Consider the following 17,683-nt stretch of genomic DNA (forward strand, 5'->3'; position numbering starts at 1 on the left):
AAACTAATCACTGTTTATGAGATAATTATATCCAAAGCATTGTTTATCTCCAAATCTGTCATCACCATAATATTCTGAATATTTATCCAATATGACATAAACTATAATCTATAATTTCATGTTTTGCTAGATAATGTATGGAACTATATTATTGAACTGACTATATCATATTTTAACTTATAAATGTTTTAATGGCATAATACCCAATTATTGGCAAAAACTGAAAGTTTCTTCCAGGAAAACTCAATCACTATCATGTCTACATAGTCCTTTTTTATCAATTATCACTATCTCATAGATCTTTTTTTTATCATTCCATTGATTACATGTCTCCTGTTGAACATCACCTTCATCACGACTTTACAAAATACAAACATTTATGCCAACAATTTCTATAAATGTGTGATTTTGTTTTGTCCTTATATCATTTTGTCTTCCCTTTTTATTTTTTTATTTTTTATATATTTCTTGTTACTATTTAATTTTTATTGTATTTATTTTTGTTGTTAATTTTAATTATATTTTATTGTAATCTTGAATAATTTTGTTAAATGGGGTGGAAATAAATAAATATATCCTTAGTTTCTTTAATACTCTGCATTAAAACTAATTCTGAATTGATTATAGTTTAAAATACATATATAATTAGTAACTATGAACCATGTCTTTATTCAATACTTTAGAAAGTTCTTAAACTTATGATATTTTTAATAACTTAATTCAACAATATATTCAAATTTAAAAAATAACTCACGACGATAACATATCAAGAGGTAGAGTCAACAGAGAACTGACAGATCCAGTAAATAAGCATCGATAAATTCGACCTGAAAAAAACAATAATCATCATCATAAACTATTCTAAAATATAAATTAATTTATAAACTATTTTATATATAATTACAGGACAATAATTACACACAGTAATACAGCAGGACAATAATTACACACACAATAATTGCACCAAAAAACCAGCAAAAAATGTATACATTTTAAGAAAAACAAATGTTTTCTTCTATTTTAAGTGGTCATCCTCGGGTTAAAAAAATAGAAGCAAAAAAAGAATCTAGTGCATATTCTGAAAATGGAACAGTAGTAAAAATTTAGAAAATGGAAAGCATTGTGAATTCGCACATGCACATTCACAACATTTTCTAATAAAATAAATAACTTACTGGAATATAAATGTACAAAAGAAATCAAACACCTTAGCATTTCCAGCAACAAACTAAATTTAATAAAATAAGAATGTTTTCAACTATTCTCAATAGTCCTCTTCAGTTAAGCCTTCAAAATGAAACAGAATATAAAAATAGAATGCCAGCAATAACAACATTTAAATTTAAAATAACAACATAAAATAAAAATAACATAAAAATAGTACAAATTAAACAGTGAAATAAATTAAAACAAAGTATTAATATAATTAATTGTTGTAGTAAAAAGATTTCCATTTTAACATTGTTCTTGTGAGCTATTTGAAGGTGACACATATTTATAACAACGAGGAGTTCCAATGGGGATCCAGATATCCCCAGTATTATATGAACTAGTATTACAACGTTTAGAAAATAAAGTACTGCCTGTCTTCAACGACGACGTAATTTTATATGCAAGATATGTGGATGATGTGTTCATCATTTGGAGGAATATTAATAACGCTCAAGAGTTCCTTAACAAAATGAATAACAACCCATATGGTTTGACGCTGTCATTGGAACAAAAAGTGACCCGAATGTAAACTTTCTGGATCTATCCATCACTTGTAAATTTGGTGAAACATGGACGAATATTTATCAAAAGCCTAGCTATCTTACTATTATTATTCCAAAGAATTCATTCTGTAAGGAACTGAGTCCGAGCGTTATTTTTATTTTATTATTATTTTTCGTTTTATTATATTTTGTTTGGGGCTTATGTTTAGTTAGGACAAAGGTTTCCCACCACTCTCTTATTAGTAAACAAAAAAGAAGATAATAAACCAACTCACAAAAGAACGAGCGCCATAGAAAAAAAAATCGTGCACTTGCGCTGCCCAGCAGAAATAAACAGTCTGCAGAAAAAAATAGAGGGTGGAATCCCCACACTCACTAGCAAAGAAATACTTACTAAACTGTCATAAAACATCCCAGAAAATTGTGCTAAATACTTTGTAAATGGTTTGTAAGATTTTGTTGGAAAATTAAAGCTGCCAGAAAGAATTTAATGTTAGAAAAACTAAGTATGTAAATAAGGGGAGTAACCTAGCTGAATTGTGACGTCACCTCACAGCACAAAACCAGCATGCTAACCGAAGACGAGCGAGGTGATTTCCAGAGTGAGGTGATTCCTGGTCGCAGTCCAGATTGAGAATTAGGCAATCCAACGTGTTAAAGAGGAATTCGATTTGACGATAGCGAAAGGATTGAGGAAACAGGTTCCTAGTACAGTGAGGTGACAGATAGACGTTTAGTAAGAGATTCTGTTCATAGTTCCTAAGTATTTGATTTGTCAAATTTTCAAAGGGGAATTAAGATTCAGTTAAGCTAAGTGGCTGAGTTTTATTGTCGGGTTGACTTGTTGATTTTCGTTAATAAATTTTGTTTTGGATTATAGACAATTGTACATAGTTCAGTTCGATTTACTAATTAAATATATTTGAAACTTTTGCTTTGACTTGATATTTGTCATTATTCTTACTAACTTTTTCGGTGCATGCGTAAAGGCCCAGGTCTGGCAAACTAATCTCTAATCCGCGTAAAGTACCCGTTAAGTTAACAGAAGTTTTACCGGCCACAGTTAGTGTCGGTTTCCTAAGATACTAAAAATAGTACTTTACAATTCAATCCCAGCAACTTTAAATGTGCAGCCTTTAGATCTTGGATAAAGTGGGCCTATACCCACTGTACAAGTATTTATGACACATATAGAAAACTAAATTACCTATCTTCCATTCCAAACCTAATAACCGGTGCAAACAATTATATTTCTGGCTGCTAGTTCGAGTTTTTTTTTTTCTTTTTTCAATTTAATCGGGATGCACGTGCATAACGGAAAATTTTAAAGGTTCGATTGTTCGAAAATCGTTTTGGAAAAAGATCGTGTAGGAAGTAATATAGGTCTTTCTTCTGATATAGCCTTAATCCTTCCAGTTAATTTCTTTTACGTTTGTTCTAACGTTTTCGGCCCACCCTGGGCCATCTTCAGGAATATAATGAATGAACGTGTAGAATTAGAACGTATACATCGAATGCCTTCCGATTCAAATTACTGTGAAACGGTTAAATTTGTTGAAGGAACATTCTCTCGTGCTATGACGCTAAGGCACGTGAGAAAATCTCGGTGAAAATTTACTACATAATCGTTGAAATGAATGCTTTACGACTCAAATATCTTGTGATTTCCCTTCATAGCAGTATTTCCACGCTTGTGAAATGCTAGCCGCATCTTTATAGTTAACGCATGTGTTTTTCAATCCAGCCTTGTAAATTTCTAGTGTTTCCATTGTTCTAAGCTGGTCTGTGCGGTGGGTGAGTCTTATGATACGAGCATTTCCTAGATCCGCAGTGATACCAGGTTCCGTAGTTGCCCGCGCCAGGGCGGTGGTATATTTGCGTTTCTCTATGTCGTACCGGTGTTCCTTCAACCGTTGTTGCAGGGAGCGTTTTGTAGAGCCTACATAGACCATGTTATTATTAAATCTGCTGTCCCACATAGGGATCTCATACACTCCTGGAGCGTGATTTAAGTCTATTGGGTCCTTTCCATTGCGGAGTAGGTCATATACCGATGGTGGCCTACAATATGCCATCTTGGTTTTTGTGATGTTTGAAATTTGTCTATATATTCCATCAAGGTGGCTGTTATAAGTTACAACTTTCCTCCTTATGTTGTTATCCTCCGGCCCCACCACTTCTGCGTGCCTGTTGTTTTTGTTCCCCTGCGCGCACGTGCGTGCGATGTTATATATTAGGTTCTTGCTGTACCCATGCATAGTTGCCATTTGTTGTATGTGTCTGAGTTCCGTTAAGGTATCCTCATACTTCGTATTGTGCGTGAATGCATGTTTTGTTAAGGCTCGGAAGGCCGCGATTTTGTATGTATACGGATCTTCCGAGTTGGAGGGGATGAATAATGGTACGTAACAATCTTTGTAGAAAACCTTAAACAAGATTTCATTGTTATGTATTTGTAGTTGTAAGTCGAGGAAATGTGCCGACGAGTCGCTTTTTTGATCTAGTTTGAGGGATAAGCCATATGGGTTATTGTTTATTGTGTTTAGGAACCTATTAATGTCAGGTTCATCCTTCCATATGATGATGATATCATCGACATATCGCTTATAAAGTATGATGTCGGAACCGAAGGCCGGAATGACTTTATGTTCAAGTTTCCTTATTACCAGTTCACATAGGTCTCCGGATAGGGGGCTGCCCATTGGAACCCCTCGTTTTTGTAGGTAAGTCTTATTACCAAACCGGAAGAATGATGAATAGCAGAGTATGTCCGTGAGTTCTAAGATTTGTTTGCGGTGTGCTGAGGTACCTGCCTGGTTAAGCAAAATGTCCCTTAACTCGCAGAAGCAAGTTGTATTATTCATCCCCTCCAACTCGGAAGATCCGTATACATACAAAATCGCGGCCTTCCGAGCCTTAACAAAACGTGCATTCACGCACAATACGAAGTATGAGGATACCTTAACGGAACTCAGACACATACAACAAATGGCAACTATGCATGGGTACAGCAAGAACCTAATATATAACATCGCACGCACGTGCACGCAGGGGAACAAAAACAACAGGCACGCAGAAGTGGTGGGGCCGGAGGATAACAACATAAGGAGGAAAGTTGTAACGTATAACAGCCACCTTGATGGAATATATAGACAAATTTCAAACATCACAAAAACCAAGATGGCATATTGTAGGCCACCATCGATATATGACCTACTCCGCAATGGAAAGGACCCAATAGACTTAAATCATGCTCCAGGAGTGTATGAGATCCCTATGTGGGACAGCAGATTTAATAATAACATGGTCTATGTAGGCTCTACAAAACGCTCCCTGCAACAACGGTTGAAGGAACACCGGTACGACATAGAGAAACGCAAATATACCACCGCCCTGGCGCGGGCAACTACGGAACCTGGTATCACTGCGGATCTAGGAAATGCTCGTATCATAAGACTCACCCACCGCACAAACCAGCTTAGAACAATGGAAACACTAGAAATTTACAAGGCTGGATTGAAAAACACATGCGTTAACTATAAAGATGCGGCTAGCATTTCACAAGCGTGGAAATACTGCTATGAAGGGAAATCACAAGATATTTGAGTCGTAAAGCATTCATTTCAACGATTATGTAGTAAATTTTCACCGAGATTTTCTCACGTGCCTTAGCGTCATAGCACGAGAGAATGTTCCTTCAACAAATTTAACCGTTTCACAGTAATTTGAATCGGAAGGCATTCGATGTATACGTTCTAATTCTACACGTTCATTCATTATATTCCTGAAGATGGCCCAGGGTGGGCCGAAAACGTTAGAACAAACGTAAAAGAAATTAACTGGAAGGATTAAGGCTATATCAGAAGAAGTACATTCATCCAGTACATTTGATTGATGTGAGTTGGAAGTAATATAGGCTTGAGGAAGGTCTCAGTGGAGGGACCGAAAACGTTAGCCAGAAATATAATTGTTTGCACCGGTTATTAGGTTTGGAATGGAAGATATGCTTATAGTCCGGTGTTTTTAAAGGAGTTTTATAAACTAAATTACATACGCACAATAGTTGTACAACAGGGATATCGTATATGGGATATTAACGCTCTTATTAATAAATTTTGTAATCCAACAAATAAACAACGTACTACTACCAACCAAGATCGAAAGGTAGTTCTCAACTATATTCCTTTCCTACATTCGATCTTTAAGAAAATAGCTCACAAGAACAATGTTAAAATAATTTATCGACGTAATCCTACGATTTACAGAATTCTACGGAACGATAAGTTGAAACTAAATCGAAACAATACATTAAGAGTATATTCAATCCCATTAACTGACTGCCGTTTTAATTCAGAGTTAGTTTATGTTGGTGCCACTATGAGGTCTTTAAAACAGAGGCTGCAGGAGCATAAATACTCGATTACTAAAAACTTGGACAGTACTGTCCCGGCAGCCTTCGCAAAAGAACAAGATATCAATGTACATTGGGGTAAAGCTTCCATAATTAAGACTGCCACTAATAAACATGTTATTAAATACATTGAAAAGCTTTAGATTTACAAGGCACATAATACCAAAGGTTGCATCAACCATAGAGATGCTGATAGTCTATCCGGTGCATGGAAATCTTTTTACTACAACAATTAATTATATTAATACTTTGTTTTAATTTATTTCACTGTTTAATTTGTACTATTTTTATGTTATTTTTATTTTATGTTGTTATTTTAAATTTAAATGTTGTTATTGCTGGCATTCTATTTTTATATTCTGTTTCATTTTAAAGGCTTAACTGAAGAGGACTATTGAGAATAGTTGAAAACATTTTTATTTTATTAAATTTAGTATGTTGCTGGAAATGCTAAGGTGTTTGATTTCTTTTGTACAACATTTTCTATTCTTTAAATTTTTACTAGGGTTCCACTTTTAAAATATGCACTAGATTCGTTTCATTTCTAACCTGAGGATGACTATTTAAAAAGGAATAAAACTGTTTGTTTTTCTTAAAATATATATCTTTTGATGGGTTTTTTGTATCTGGGTATGATTATTGCCATTATACCAGTATTGTAGTAGGAAATGTGTAATTATAAAACTTTAACTGATTAGTCAAACATACTTTTATGTTTAGTGAATTTGATTCTTTCATAAACAAGTAATATTAAATATTTAAACAAGTAATATAAGTAAAAAATAAATATATAATTTCACATTATATTAAATTGGTTTCAAATTCAAAAATTCTAACTGTTCGGAATATTAATAGAAAGTATTCTATTTTGTATATTCTACCTCAAACTGCTAAATACAGTAGAATCTCATTTAACAAATCCCTAGGCCACTGAAAATCATCGATTATTCCAAAAATCCATTATATTGCAAACAAAGGATTTCCCACATACTCAAGAAAATATATCTTACTTGAAAAATTTGCATTATTTAACCCTCTACATACAAGTGAGAGGTCTAACCAGGGGTAGTGAATAACTTTATGATTCACCTATCACTTAATCGGCAAAGTTGTAAAACAAGTCCTCGGTTGTCAAAACGAAATGGCCTTCTTAATGAAGTAACGAGTGGTTTTGGAGGGACTTAAGTTTAATGAAAATAGTGAAGATAAATGATTGTCAGATCACCTCTCCTAAGTTAGGATTTCTAACACCAGATAATCAATCTTATGTTATGCGGGTCACCATGCGTATTACTCGTGAAAAGTCGCATGCATCGAATGAGTGTTGAGCGGATCACGTGAATGTCGAACGGGAGTGTTATCGAAAAGACGAGTCATGCATTTAACAAATACGAATATATTTAATAAATCTGATTATATGGTAGATACAAAATATACACAAATTGAATGATTATTAATTGATTACAAATCATATATGCAAATAACATATTCCATCTTAGGTAGAACAGCCATTATCTCAATGGCTATTCTACCTAAGCCTAACTTGCATACGGAAGTCTGTTCTACCTTACGACTATGTCTACGTCGCGAATAGAGATTAATTTATCTTACAACTATGCCTATCTCACGTGTGGAGAGAGTTACAAATCTCTAACAAGACCTACAACCTCAGTAGTATTTCTCGACGTCTTCATCGATGTCTTCGAGTATCGAGGTCTTCCTTTAATGTTCCAATTGTCCGTGATATGGGAGTTGATTCGTAGATATTCCTTATAGGATATTCCTGATTCTATAGGTTTCTTCTATCAATGGAGTGCCTTCTTCTCTTTCCTGAGATACTTGTGGCTGACTCCTAACTAACTCGTGGAGAAGCCCTTTCTATTGCTCTTCTTCACATGAAAGGCTAATGCTAACTCCTAATTACCTATGTGGAGAACCCTTTATGCATCTTCTCTTACTCCGAGAGTCGGTGAATTCCTCAAATTTGGCACAAATTGCGATAATATTCTTTGTCAATGTCCAATCAAACTGATGAATTTCTCCCACATGAAAAGGATGCACGGGGGCAGTCTTGAGGGGTAACAACATCAAAATGACATCAAATGTCTATGAGATAAGGCTTCACAAAAGGAAGTCGATTTCCGTCGAACCGAAATTTCTTTCCCCTTCTCTGTCATGTTCTATGTGAGTTTTTGTCCTTTTCTTCAGGTTGATTTTACCTTCCATTTGGTATCAACACCTTTTTAACATAATGCTTTACATTTCTAAATCTCTCTGTTTACAAATTAGAGAGAATTTACACATAAAATATGGAAAGTGAAAGTTTGTTCCTCTCCCCTTCAAAAGAAGTTCTGCATGACGCATCCTCTGATAAAATTTCGTTAAAATTTAACAGAAAATTATTTTCAATTTAACAATAAATTTTACAATTTATTCTATAAATTATCAACCCTAAACTGCAGATTTCACATAAGAAATACCAGTACTTGAACTTATTCAATTGCTTAAGATCTATTTCTTTATTCTATAGAAGCACCTAAGTTAAAAGATTATATATTATGCCGTATGTGTGTACAACAAAGCTGACAGAAACTGTGTGAGGCTCTCAAAATGTCCCAGAACCACAATAAAATTTAAAAACTACTAAATTTGTTAATACTATAAAATGTAATTTTTACATCCATTAAAGGAAATATTAATAATAATACTTAAAAAAACCCTTTACTCACAAAACAAACTAAAGAAAAACTAGACAATGTGAGTCCTAAGATCAACTATCTCCAGTCGGTATCGGATTAGATGTCAATTTTGACTCATTCCATGATCTGACTTCAGATCTCGTTACACTTAATAACAAGTGATGACCAATTAGAAAGCGGGGATGAGGAAAGTTAACAAATCAAAGTGGTTCATCAGGAACTGATAATGATGAAAACTCTGAAATCAAAGACAAAGAGAGCTTCTCTCTCCAAATTTCTCACAGTAAAATATCTTTCTTAGTGGCATTTTCCACCTCATCCAGGACTATATAAGGCTATTTGTAAATTTTCATAATTTTTTAAAATTTTTTAAACTAGCAGTTATAGTTCTACTGTTAGAACTCAGTTCTTTTCTCTAACTTCTATTTTAATACATTTTTAACCTGAGACAAACCTCTGAACAGGATAAAAAAGGTTTGCTTTGATTAAACAAGTGCTGAAAAAGTGCATAAGGTGTAGTCTGATTAAGATGATCAAATTTTAAACTAAAATCAGTTCTTGTAATTAATAAAAGTTGGATTCCTGAAATTAGCAGTAATCAGTTATTTGTTCATTTATTTGCAAGGATAGCACCAAATATTTTGAACTTATATGAAAGTATGCCTCCTTGTTTATAGAAAATGCACAATAAAAAATTAAAGAATTTGAAAATCTATTATTCTCAAGCACACATTTTGAATTTTATAGTTGAATATATTTATATTCAGCAAAACTTGGCAACATCTTACTTAAACATAAAAACCAAAACATTTTCAAACTACTTTAGTTCACCTTCAGTTATTATACAAAGACTTTGAGAACAGTAGGTCAATTAAGAAACCAACAAAATCAAATACAGTATTCAAAATTATAAATATTTAAATTACAAAAAGAAAACAGAAAGTGAACAAAAATCAAATATAATATTTGAATTACAAAATATCGATAATTGTAAAACATGTACTATAATATGAATTGTAAAATTTATAAATATCTAAAGTTATTATTTTCAAAACAAAGTTAAGGTGAATAAAATAGCAACATATTTTTACATGACTATAACAACTTGCAGTTAATGACAGCCATGTATGAAAAAAGCTATTTACAGAAAACATTGGCAAGAAATAAACTTAATGTTAATTTAGATAGTGTATAAGTAACACAAGATACTTACATTTGGAAATGAAGCATTTTTATTAGAGTGAGAAGAATAACAGAGTCCAGAATTGCAGAACAAACCTTCTCTAACTTTATACAATCGTTAGAGTTAATAATGTGGACATAATTAAATAAAATGTGTGTGTGTGTATATATACCATATTTACTTGTGTATAAGAGGTCTCTCGCATAGGACGGGATGTGACTTTAAAGATAAAATAAAGAATTAGGTTTATTAATACAATTCTGATTTTATTTTGTTTAATCACAAATAAAATATCAAATGCACATATTATCTCACAAAATTTACTGGCATTTTAAACTTTAAGAAAAAATCTTGTAAAATCATCAACATAATTTGTTCGTGTAAAGCTGAACACTTTACGTGAACAAATTATGTTGACGATTGAATTGGTGAAAAAAATTACAGATTGTCCAAATTGGGAATATTTTTGCCAATTCTTAACAGTCAAATCCATTCTTCGTTAATTACACTTTTGCGTTTCTCCGAATTCTGATTTCCGAATAATCATCTATTTTCACATGGGAATGGATTAAAACTTATATCGTGCTCCTGTTTGATTTTGGAATTTCAATTTGGAATTCAATTCAAAAGCTCTGCTTTTCCTATTGCTATTCATCTTTACTCCTGACAATATACAAGAACAATTCAAACAACCCAGATAGAATACTTTTGTTATTAAACACAAGAGGGTCAGCATCCAGTAAAAAATGCAAATACATGGTCCACAAAAATTATTGCAAAAACGCAAAGAAACTTTTGCTCGCGTGTATAGGAAGACCTAGGTTTTTGAAGCAATAAATAATAAACAAAAACCTTGTCTTATATGCGAGTAAATATGGTATATATTTGTTCTAATATCCTAATGGTGCAGCCATCCTTCAATTTATTGTTAATAATGAGATTATTCCAATACACAGAAACTTCACGTCCAGTACTAATTCTGCAAAAGCAGTACTTCTTGAATTACCTGAAATCTATATGTAGAGTCTGCATAATACAGTTGTTTTTGTTTTTTCTGTGAGTTTAATTAAATATTCTCCAGTTTTGTTGTTTTCTTCTATTCTATCCTTATCAGATCTTAAGATTGGCACAATCATTGATATGTGTTTGACGCACGGTTTGATGTTCTCCATGTTTGCATACAGAGCTAACATGAGGAGGCTCAAATTACTTCGTCGACTGCATCACTTTTCTTATGGTCATTCTGAGGCACTAAAACAAATTCCGTAAGGTCATAGGATACACTTCTGCTTTTCATTTGAGAAAAACTGCACAGCAATTCTATACTTGTGTGTTTATTACTGGATATTTTTTTTAATTTGGTTATTTCTTTGTTTTTATTATAAACTTTGATGATTTATGAGCTACAGTAGAGCATCGATAAGTGGAACGTCGGTAAGTAAAATGGCCGGAAAGTGGAACGATTTTCAGTCGGACTGTGTCGTGCTGAATCGAATGTTTTTGATACTAAATTTACTTCTAAAGTATAATTTTCATGTTTTTTATATTCTTCAATATATTTATTTTGTTTGTACAAAATGCAGAAATAATTTTTAACAATACGATAGCCTCGATGATTATTATAAAAATTTTCGTTAGGCTTAAAATCGACGAAAATTCGACACGAAGCGACACGCAACGGAGAAAAATTCAACAGGAAGTGATACGCAACGGAGAAAAATTTGAACATCGGACAGGTTAATGTATTTTTTCGTACAAAGTCGGAAACTGGAACAAATCATTAACTGGAAGGACCCCAGTCCCCAATTGGTTCCACTTTTCGACGCTCTACTGTATTATTATTTTCAGGAAATAGTGTACTTATGACTAAAGTATATAATTCAGAAGGTAGTGAATTATTGATACTTATGAATTATTATACAGTAGAAACTCGATTTAATGTTTTTCTAGGAAATAGCGAAAAAATATATTAAGCCACAGAATAGCCCAGCCAATTATCAGCCTATTGCTCTTTGTCTGGGATCTGCAAACTGTTTACAGCAGTATTAATGGAAAAGTTAAATGAATGGATTAATACTAATAAATTCCTCAATTATACACAGTTTGCATTCACCAAAAATGGAGGCACTCAAATTGCATTATTTACATTGATGGCTTTAATGCAATTGCAATTATATAAAAAGAGATACAAAGTTTACGCCTTGTTTTTAGATATTGAGAAAGCGTATGACTCAGTGGTTATTGCAGTGTTGCTAGATAAATTGAATAAATATAGAGCTGATACTTGTATGATTAGAATAATAGACCAATTGTTTGGTCACTATGAAGTAATAATAAAGCAATATGACAAGAAATGGCAAGCATTACAAGTGAACAGAGGTCTACTACAGGGTGACCCATGGTCCCCGCATCTTTTTAATTTTTTCCTATCTGATATAAATGAATGTTTTGAGATAGATGATGGTTTTTATATAGATGGCCCAATTATTCACTCTATAGCATATGCTTATGATATTGTAATAGTAGCACCCACAGCAGCAGGACCCCATAGGAAAATCAGAAAAGTTCAAGAATATTTTGATAGACTAAAATTAACGATTAATCCAAACAAATCATCAATTACGATATTTCGAAATGTTTCCAGACTTCCCAAAAAAAAATACATCATTCTATTTGAACAAAATACAACTTAAGATAACACAAGAAGTCAAATTTTTGGGAATTTTCTGACTCCTACATTAACCTTTGAAAAGCAATATAAAGAAGCCATCTCAAATCAAATTGACTGATAAATAACATGGTGAAACTTTTTGCTCAAATCAAGGTAAAAAACATATACAGCCATTTTGGATTATTTACTTCCATAATTCTTAATGCGAATTTTGTATGTTGTTAGACTCCAAATTGGTGAAGCCTATGCTTCACCAATTTGGAGTCTAACAACATACAAAAAATTTGAAATAATCCAAAACAAAATTTGAAGAATTTTTACTCTGGACTATAACATAGCTGGTTATGCACTAAGAATAGAACTCAATAGATTCAAATTAACTCCCTTCCTTGCAAAAAGATTTATTAACTTTCTTTATAAAATCAAAGACAATGGCAACCTACCAACAAAATTGTTATACTTGCTGTATAAAAGATCTTGTCAAAATCCCCAAAAAAGTTCCTGGATTAGTCAAATGAGAAATATTGTCAACGAATATGGAGTTTCTATAATAAGCAAGAAACGAGAAAATTAACATCCAGGCGTTAAGTGTTTACGAATATCGCTATAATCACTAGCGCTTTCGACAAAACTATTTTCGTCTTCCTCAGGTAGATAAAAACGGTTAAAATCCTTTTTCGAATCAAAAAATTTTCGAAATGCAAAAACTGCTTTAGAACTTTGGAACAAAATCAACAATGGAACAGAGCGAGAAGAAATTTAAATGTGCGCGCGTGGTGACAGGTGGCATACCCTGTGCAATGACAGGGATGCCACCTCCGTACTAGAGAGGTCTGGAGTTTATTCTATCCCATTGGAAAATACTGCATCCGGTATTCGCACCCACTACATTGGTGCGACAACTAGAATGTTGGCTTGTTGTATTTCCGAACACCAACTTTCCATCAGGGCAGGCAAAGGAGACACCGAACTAGCAATAATGGTGTTACAGCACCTATACACCCCGCTATGGGACCAGGTGGTGATGCTCAGGCATTGTAATAACAGGAGCATCGTGTTTATTTGGGAGGCCTTTCTTACCGCTGCACTAAATCCGTGCAACACTCCCACGCTTGATTTGCCTGTTATGTGGGTCAACTTATATAACAGATTAAAACAACACCTCTAGCTCCACATCTCAGTAATTTATAGCGCATGCGCTACGTCACCACGCGCGCACATTTAAATTTCTTCTCGCTCTGTTCCATCGTTGATTTTGTTCCAAAGTTCTAAAGCGGTTTTTGCATTTCGAAAATTTTTTGATTCGAAAAAGGATTTTAACCGTTTTTATCTACCTGAGGAAGACGAAAATAGTTTCGTCAAAAGCGCTAGTGATTATAGCGATATTCGTAAACACTTAACGCCTGGATGTTAATTTTCTCGTTTCTTGCTTATTCAGAGATTGGCGTGAAGTCCACCATGGTTACGAGTTTCTATAATGCCATTGCTAGAGAATCTAGAAATTAACGATCTAATTAGAAAGTAACTAATCCAAAATACATTGGAAATTACTTTAGCTCAAGACATTGAAGAAATGCATAGGAGAAAAGAACCTAAATGGTATATTATTATATTGGACTACCCTTTTAATAATAATTATATGTTATCCAATATGCCATTTACAATTAAGAAATATTTTATACAACTTAGATTATAGTTAATAATAGAATTTACAAATTTACAAAAATGACCTGTCCAAGGTGCCAAGAATTATTTACCAAATTTCACATGTTCTGGGAGTGTATAATGGGACTCAAACTAAGAAACAAAGCCAACCGAAATCAGCTAAATTCCCTTAAAGAAAAAAATCAAATGCATTGTTTATTTCATGAAGCAAATATTGTAATGATTTATAAACTATACAATTATGCAAAAAACTTTTGTAATCATCCTGCTTAAAACTATATGTACTAAAACTAATCCTACAAATGAATATAATATGATGAATCGACATTAGCAATGTTAATATTATTGTTATGGTTTATGTAATTCAATGTTATAACACCCTGTAATAACAGGTTATGGCCAAATATGATTAATAAATTTATTATTATTATTATTATTGTGTTGGGTTAAGTGAGATATACTCGGTTAACACCGGTGGCTGTGTACTATGCCAGACCAAAGTCAAGGCATAGTAACCAAAACAGAAATTAAAGAAGTGTATCAGTGTGTGTGTTTGTATTCAGGAATTTTCTCACAATATGACATGTATTCAATACAGTGGCCTTCTGCAGTGTGATGTATGTGTTTCTATTCAATTGTAATGTGCCCAGGCTTTTGTGAAGTGTGTGTGGTATCACACCTGTAGAGGAGAGAACAACAGGTACAATAAGCACCCTATCCATCCTCCACAGATGCCTTATTTCCGGGACGAGTTCTGTATACTTGCTAATTTTTTCAGTGCATGCGTTTTGTATATTGTGAGTGTTTGGAACGGATATGTCTATAATGTATGTGATTTTATTGTGTTTGTCAATGAGTGTGATGTCTGGTCTGTTGGGGTAAATTGTTTTATCCGTGATTATGGCTCTGTCGTAGTACATTTTGTGCATGTTGTTTTCCAATACTGTCTGTGAGATGTTATTTGTAGTATGGTTTGTGGATGTTTAATTTGTTATTATTATTATTATATTAAGCCACAGAATATGTAATTGTGATTATAATTTAAAATTAAAATTAATCATAAGTTTTAATTAAATAATTTAGTCCCACTCTGGGCTGATTCTTTTCTTCTAGTAGTCTAAATTATTTAAATTCTTTAATTAAAAATTATAATTATTAATTTTATTAAGAGATGGAACCTAATGTACCAAATTGTTTCATAATTTGTTAGTATTATAGCCAATATTTAGTCCAATAACATACAGCATTGGTTGGCTTGTAGTTTATAATGTATCGGGTTGTAATGTTGTTTGTTTAGTTTAACTGCATTTTCGTAAAAACAAACTGTAATTTTTCCATTGCAGAGAACCATCAAATATGAAATCTCTTTGTAATATGCTTCACACTTATTAAGAGCATTAAAACTTGTCTTATTTCTTCTTGTCTTAAAAAAAAGCATTAAAACTGTTTTATCTACATCAGGGGCCACCAAACTTTTTTTCACAGTGCGCCAGATAACTAAGAAAATGACAAGCATGGGATGCATATCCATTTTGTTCAATACACTGAATACACAAAAAATAAAAACAACCAATATATTTATCTCTCAAAAAGTTTACAAACAAGGCAAGATTAGCAATAAGATAGTTATATCACATCCAGTTTGCACATATCCAAATCTCACAAACTAAGCACCAAAAAAGGTTAGTGAGATTTATGAAACTGGCATTTAAATTTTCAGATATTATCAATATTTGCTTTGGAACTACTGCATACAACCAAGAAAATTGCTTTCAAATGTTCATCAGTCAACCGTGTTCATGTGCTGACTTTATATACTTCATTTTTGAAAATGTTTGCTCACAGACATAAGTTGTTCCAAACATTGAAGCCATACCAGAAGCAAATCTCTTCAACTTTGAAAACTCATCATCAGGTAAGCAGTGATAAAACTCAAGAAATTTTCCTTCTCTGTGCTTTTCTTTCAACAAGTTATTTGCTTGCAAATCAATGAGCTCCAATTGTAGTTGGACTGGCATGTCATCAAAGTTACAATCAAATGGATTCTGGAACAGAAGAATATCACTCTCAATTCTATCAGTATCTGAAAATCTCTCCAAAAATGCTTATTTAAGTCATGAATAATTTTCAGAAACTATAGGTTGACATCTGCAATTCCAGCGTGAAACTTTCCAAAACACTGAAAATGAAAAAAATTTTCTTTTTCCAGTTGTGCTTCAATGATAGCTTTCTCTGAAATCCTTTGATGACTCTGTAGAAATCAAAGATAAGGTTATCCTTTCCCTGAAGTTTTAAGTTCAATTCATTCATGTGGGATGTGATGTCAACCAAAAATGACAACTTTGACTGCAAGGTAGTATCTGACAGAAGTGGACAATTTCTTTAAGAAAAGCTTGAAACTGGCAGTGATTAAGTGCATTACCTCGAATGAGGTTCACTGCAGAAATCACTGGTTTCAGTACTCTAGAAATATCTCTTTCCCACAGAGTGCTTGCTGGTGTATAATGAAGTGTATAAACAGAGCACTCAGCAGTTGAAAATCTTCCAACTTAGTCCTGATCTGCCCAACCAGACCCTTTTTTGCTCCAGCCATGTTTTTTCCTCTATCAACTGTAACACATTGAAGCCAATTCTACTGAGGGTTATAGTCTTGCATAGTTTTCTCCACTTCCTTAAACACGTCGTCTCCAGTTGTTGTTCCGTGCATGCTGCAAACAGATACTAACTCTTCTGTGATCTGAGAGTCCAAATTAACACCACAAATGAATACGAGAAGTTGTAATGTACTCGAGAGATCAATAGACTCGTCCAGAGCTAAAGAATACCACAAGAAATTCCTAGCTTTCTTGCATACCCATTGAACTATGTTCTCTCCATGTTCTTCTGTTTTCCACGTAACTGAACTTGCTGAAAAGCTGATACTTCCAAACAAATTGGCTTTCTCAAGACACAAGTCATTTGCTGCTTTTGTCATACACTCTTTGATGAAGTCACCATCAATAAATGGTTTTCCTCGCTCTGCCATCATATGCACTATTTGTAACTTGTATGAGTGACAGATTCATTTTCAGCATGAAGAGATTCTTTTGAGATACCAAACTGCATTTCATGAACTCGAATTTCTCAGAAACGCAACTTTCCAGAAAACTTCCAATATGTTGACAGATGATTTGTTTCATAGTGGCACCAAATATTGTACTCTTTCAAAATGGAAACACTTTCATTGTATATCACACAACTAGCTTTCCAGTCTTTTGTTTCCACAAAGAAGTACTTTTCTCCCCATTCTTTATTGAAGATGCAACATTCAGCATCTACTTTTCTTTTCTTGGTAGCCAT

At 33.2% G+C, this 17,683-nt stretch overlaps 1 protein-coding gene across 1 annotated transcript in view; it reads right to left on the reverse strand.

Annotated features, from left to right (window-relative positions):
• The window catches only part of LOC136990837 (E3 ubiquitin-protein ligase MARCHF6), a 199,383-nt gene that overhangs the window by 150,057 nt on the left and 31,643 nt on the right, over positions 1-17,683 (reverse strand). The window contains exon 5 of the mRNA XM_067289284.1: positions 755-827. Within this exon, the coding sequence (XP_067145385.1) occupies positions 755-827 (73 nt within the window). The remainder of the gene's footprint in view (positions 1-754; positions 828-17,683) is intronic.

This window comes from Centruroides vittatus, unplaced genomic scaffold (assembly GCF_030686945.1).
Source record: "Centruroides vittatus isolate TY-2023 unplaced genomic scaffold, ASM3068694v2 contig_1343, whole genome shotgun sequence".
Classification (NCBI taxonomy): domain Eukaryota; kingdom Metazoa; phylum Arthropoda; class Arachnida; order Scorpiones; family Buthidae; genus Centruroides; species Centruroides vittatus.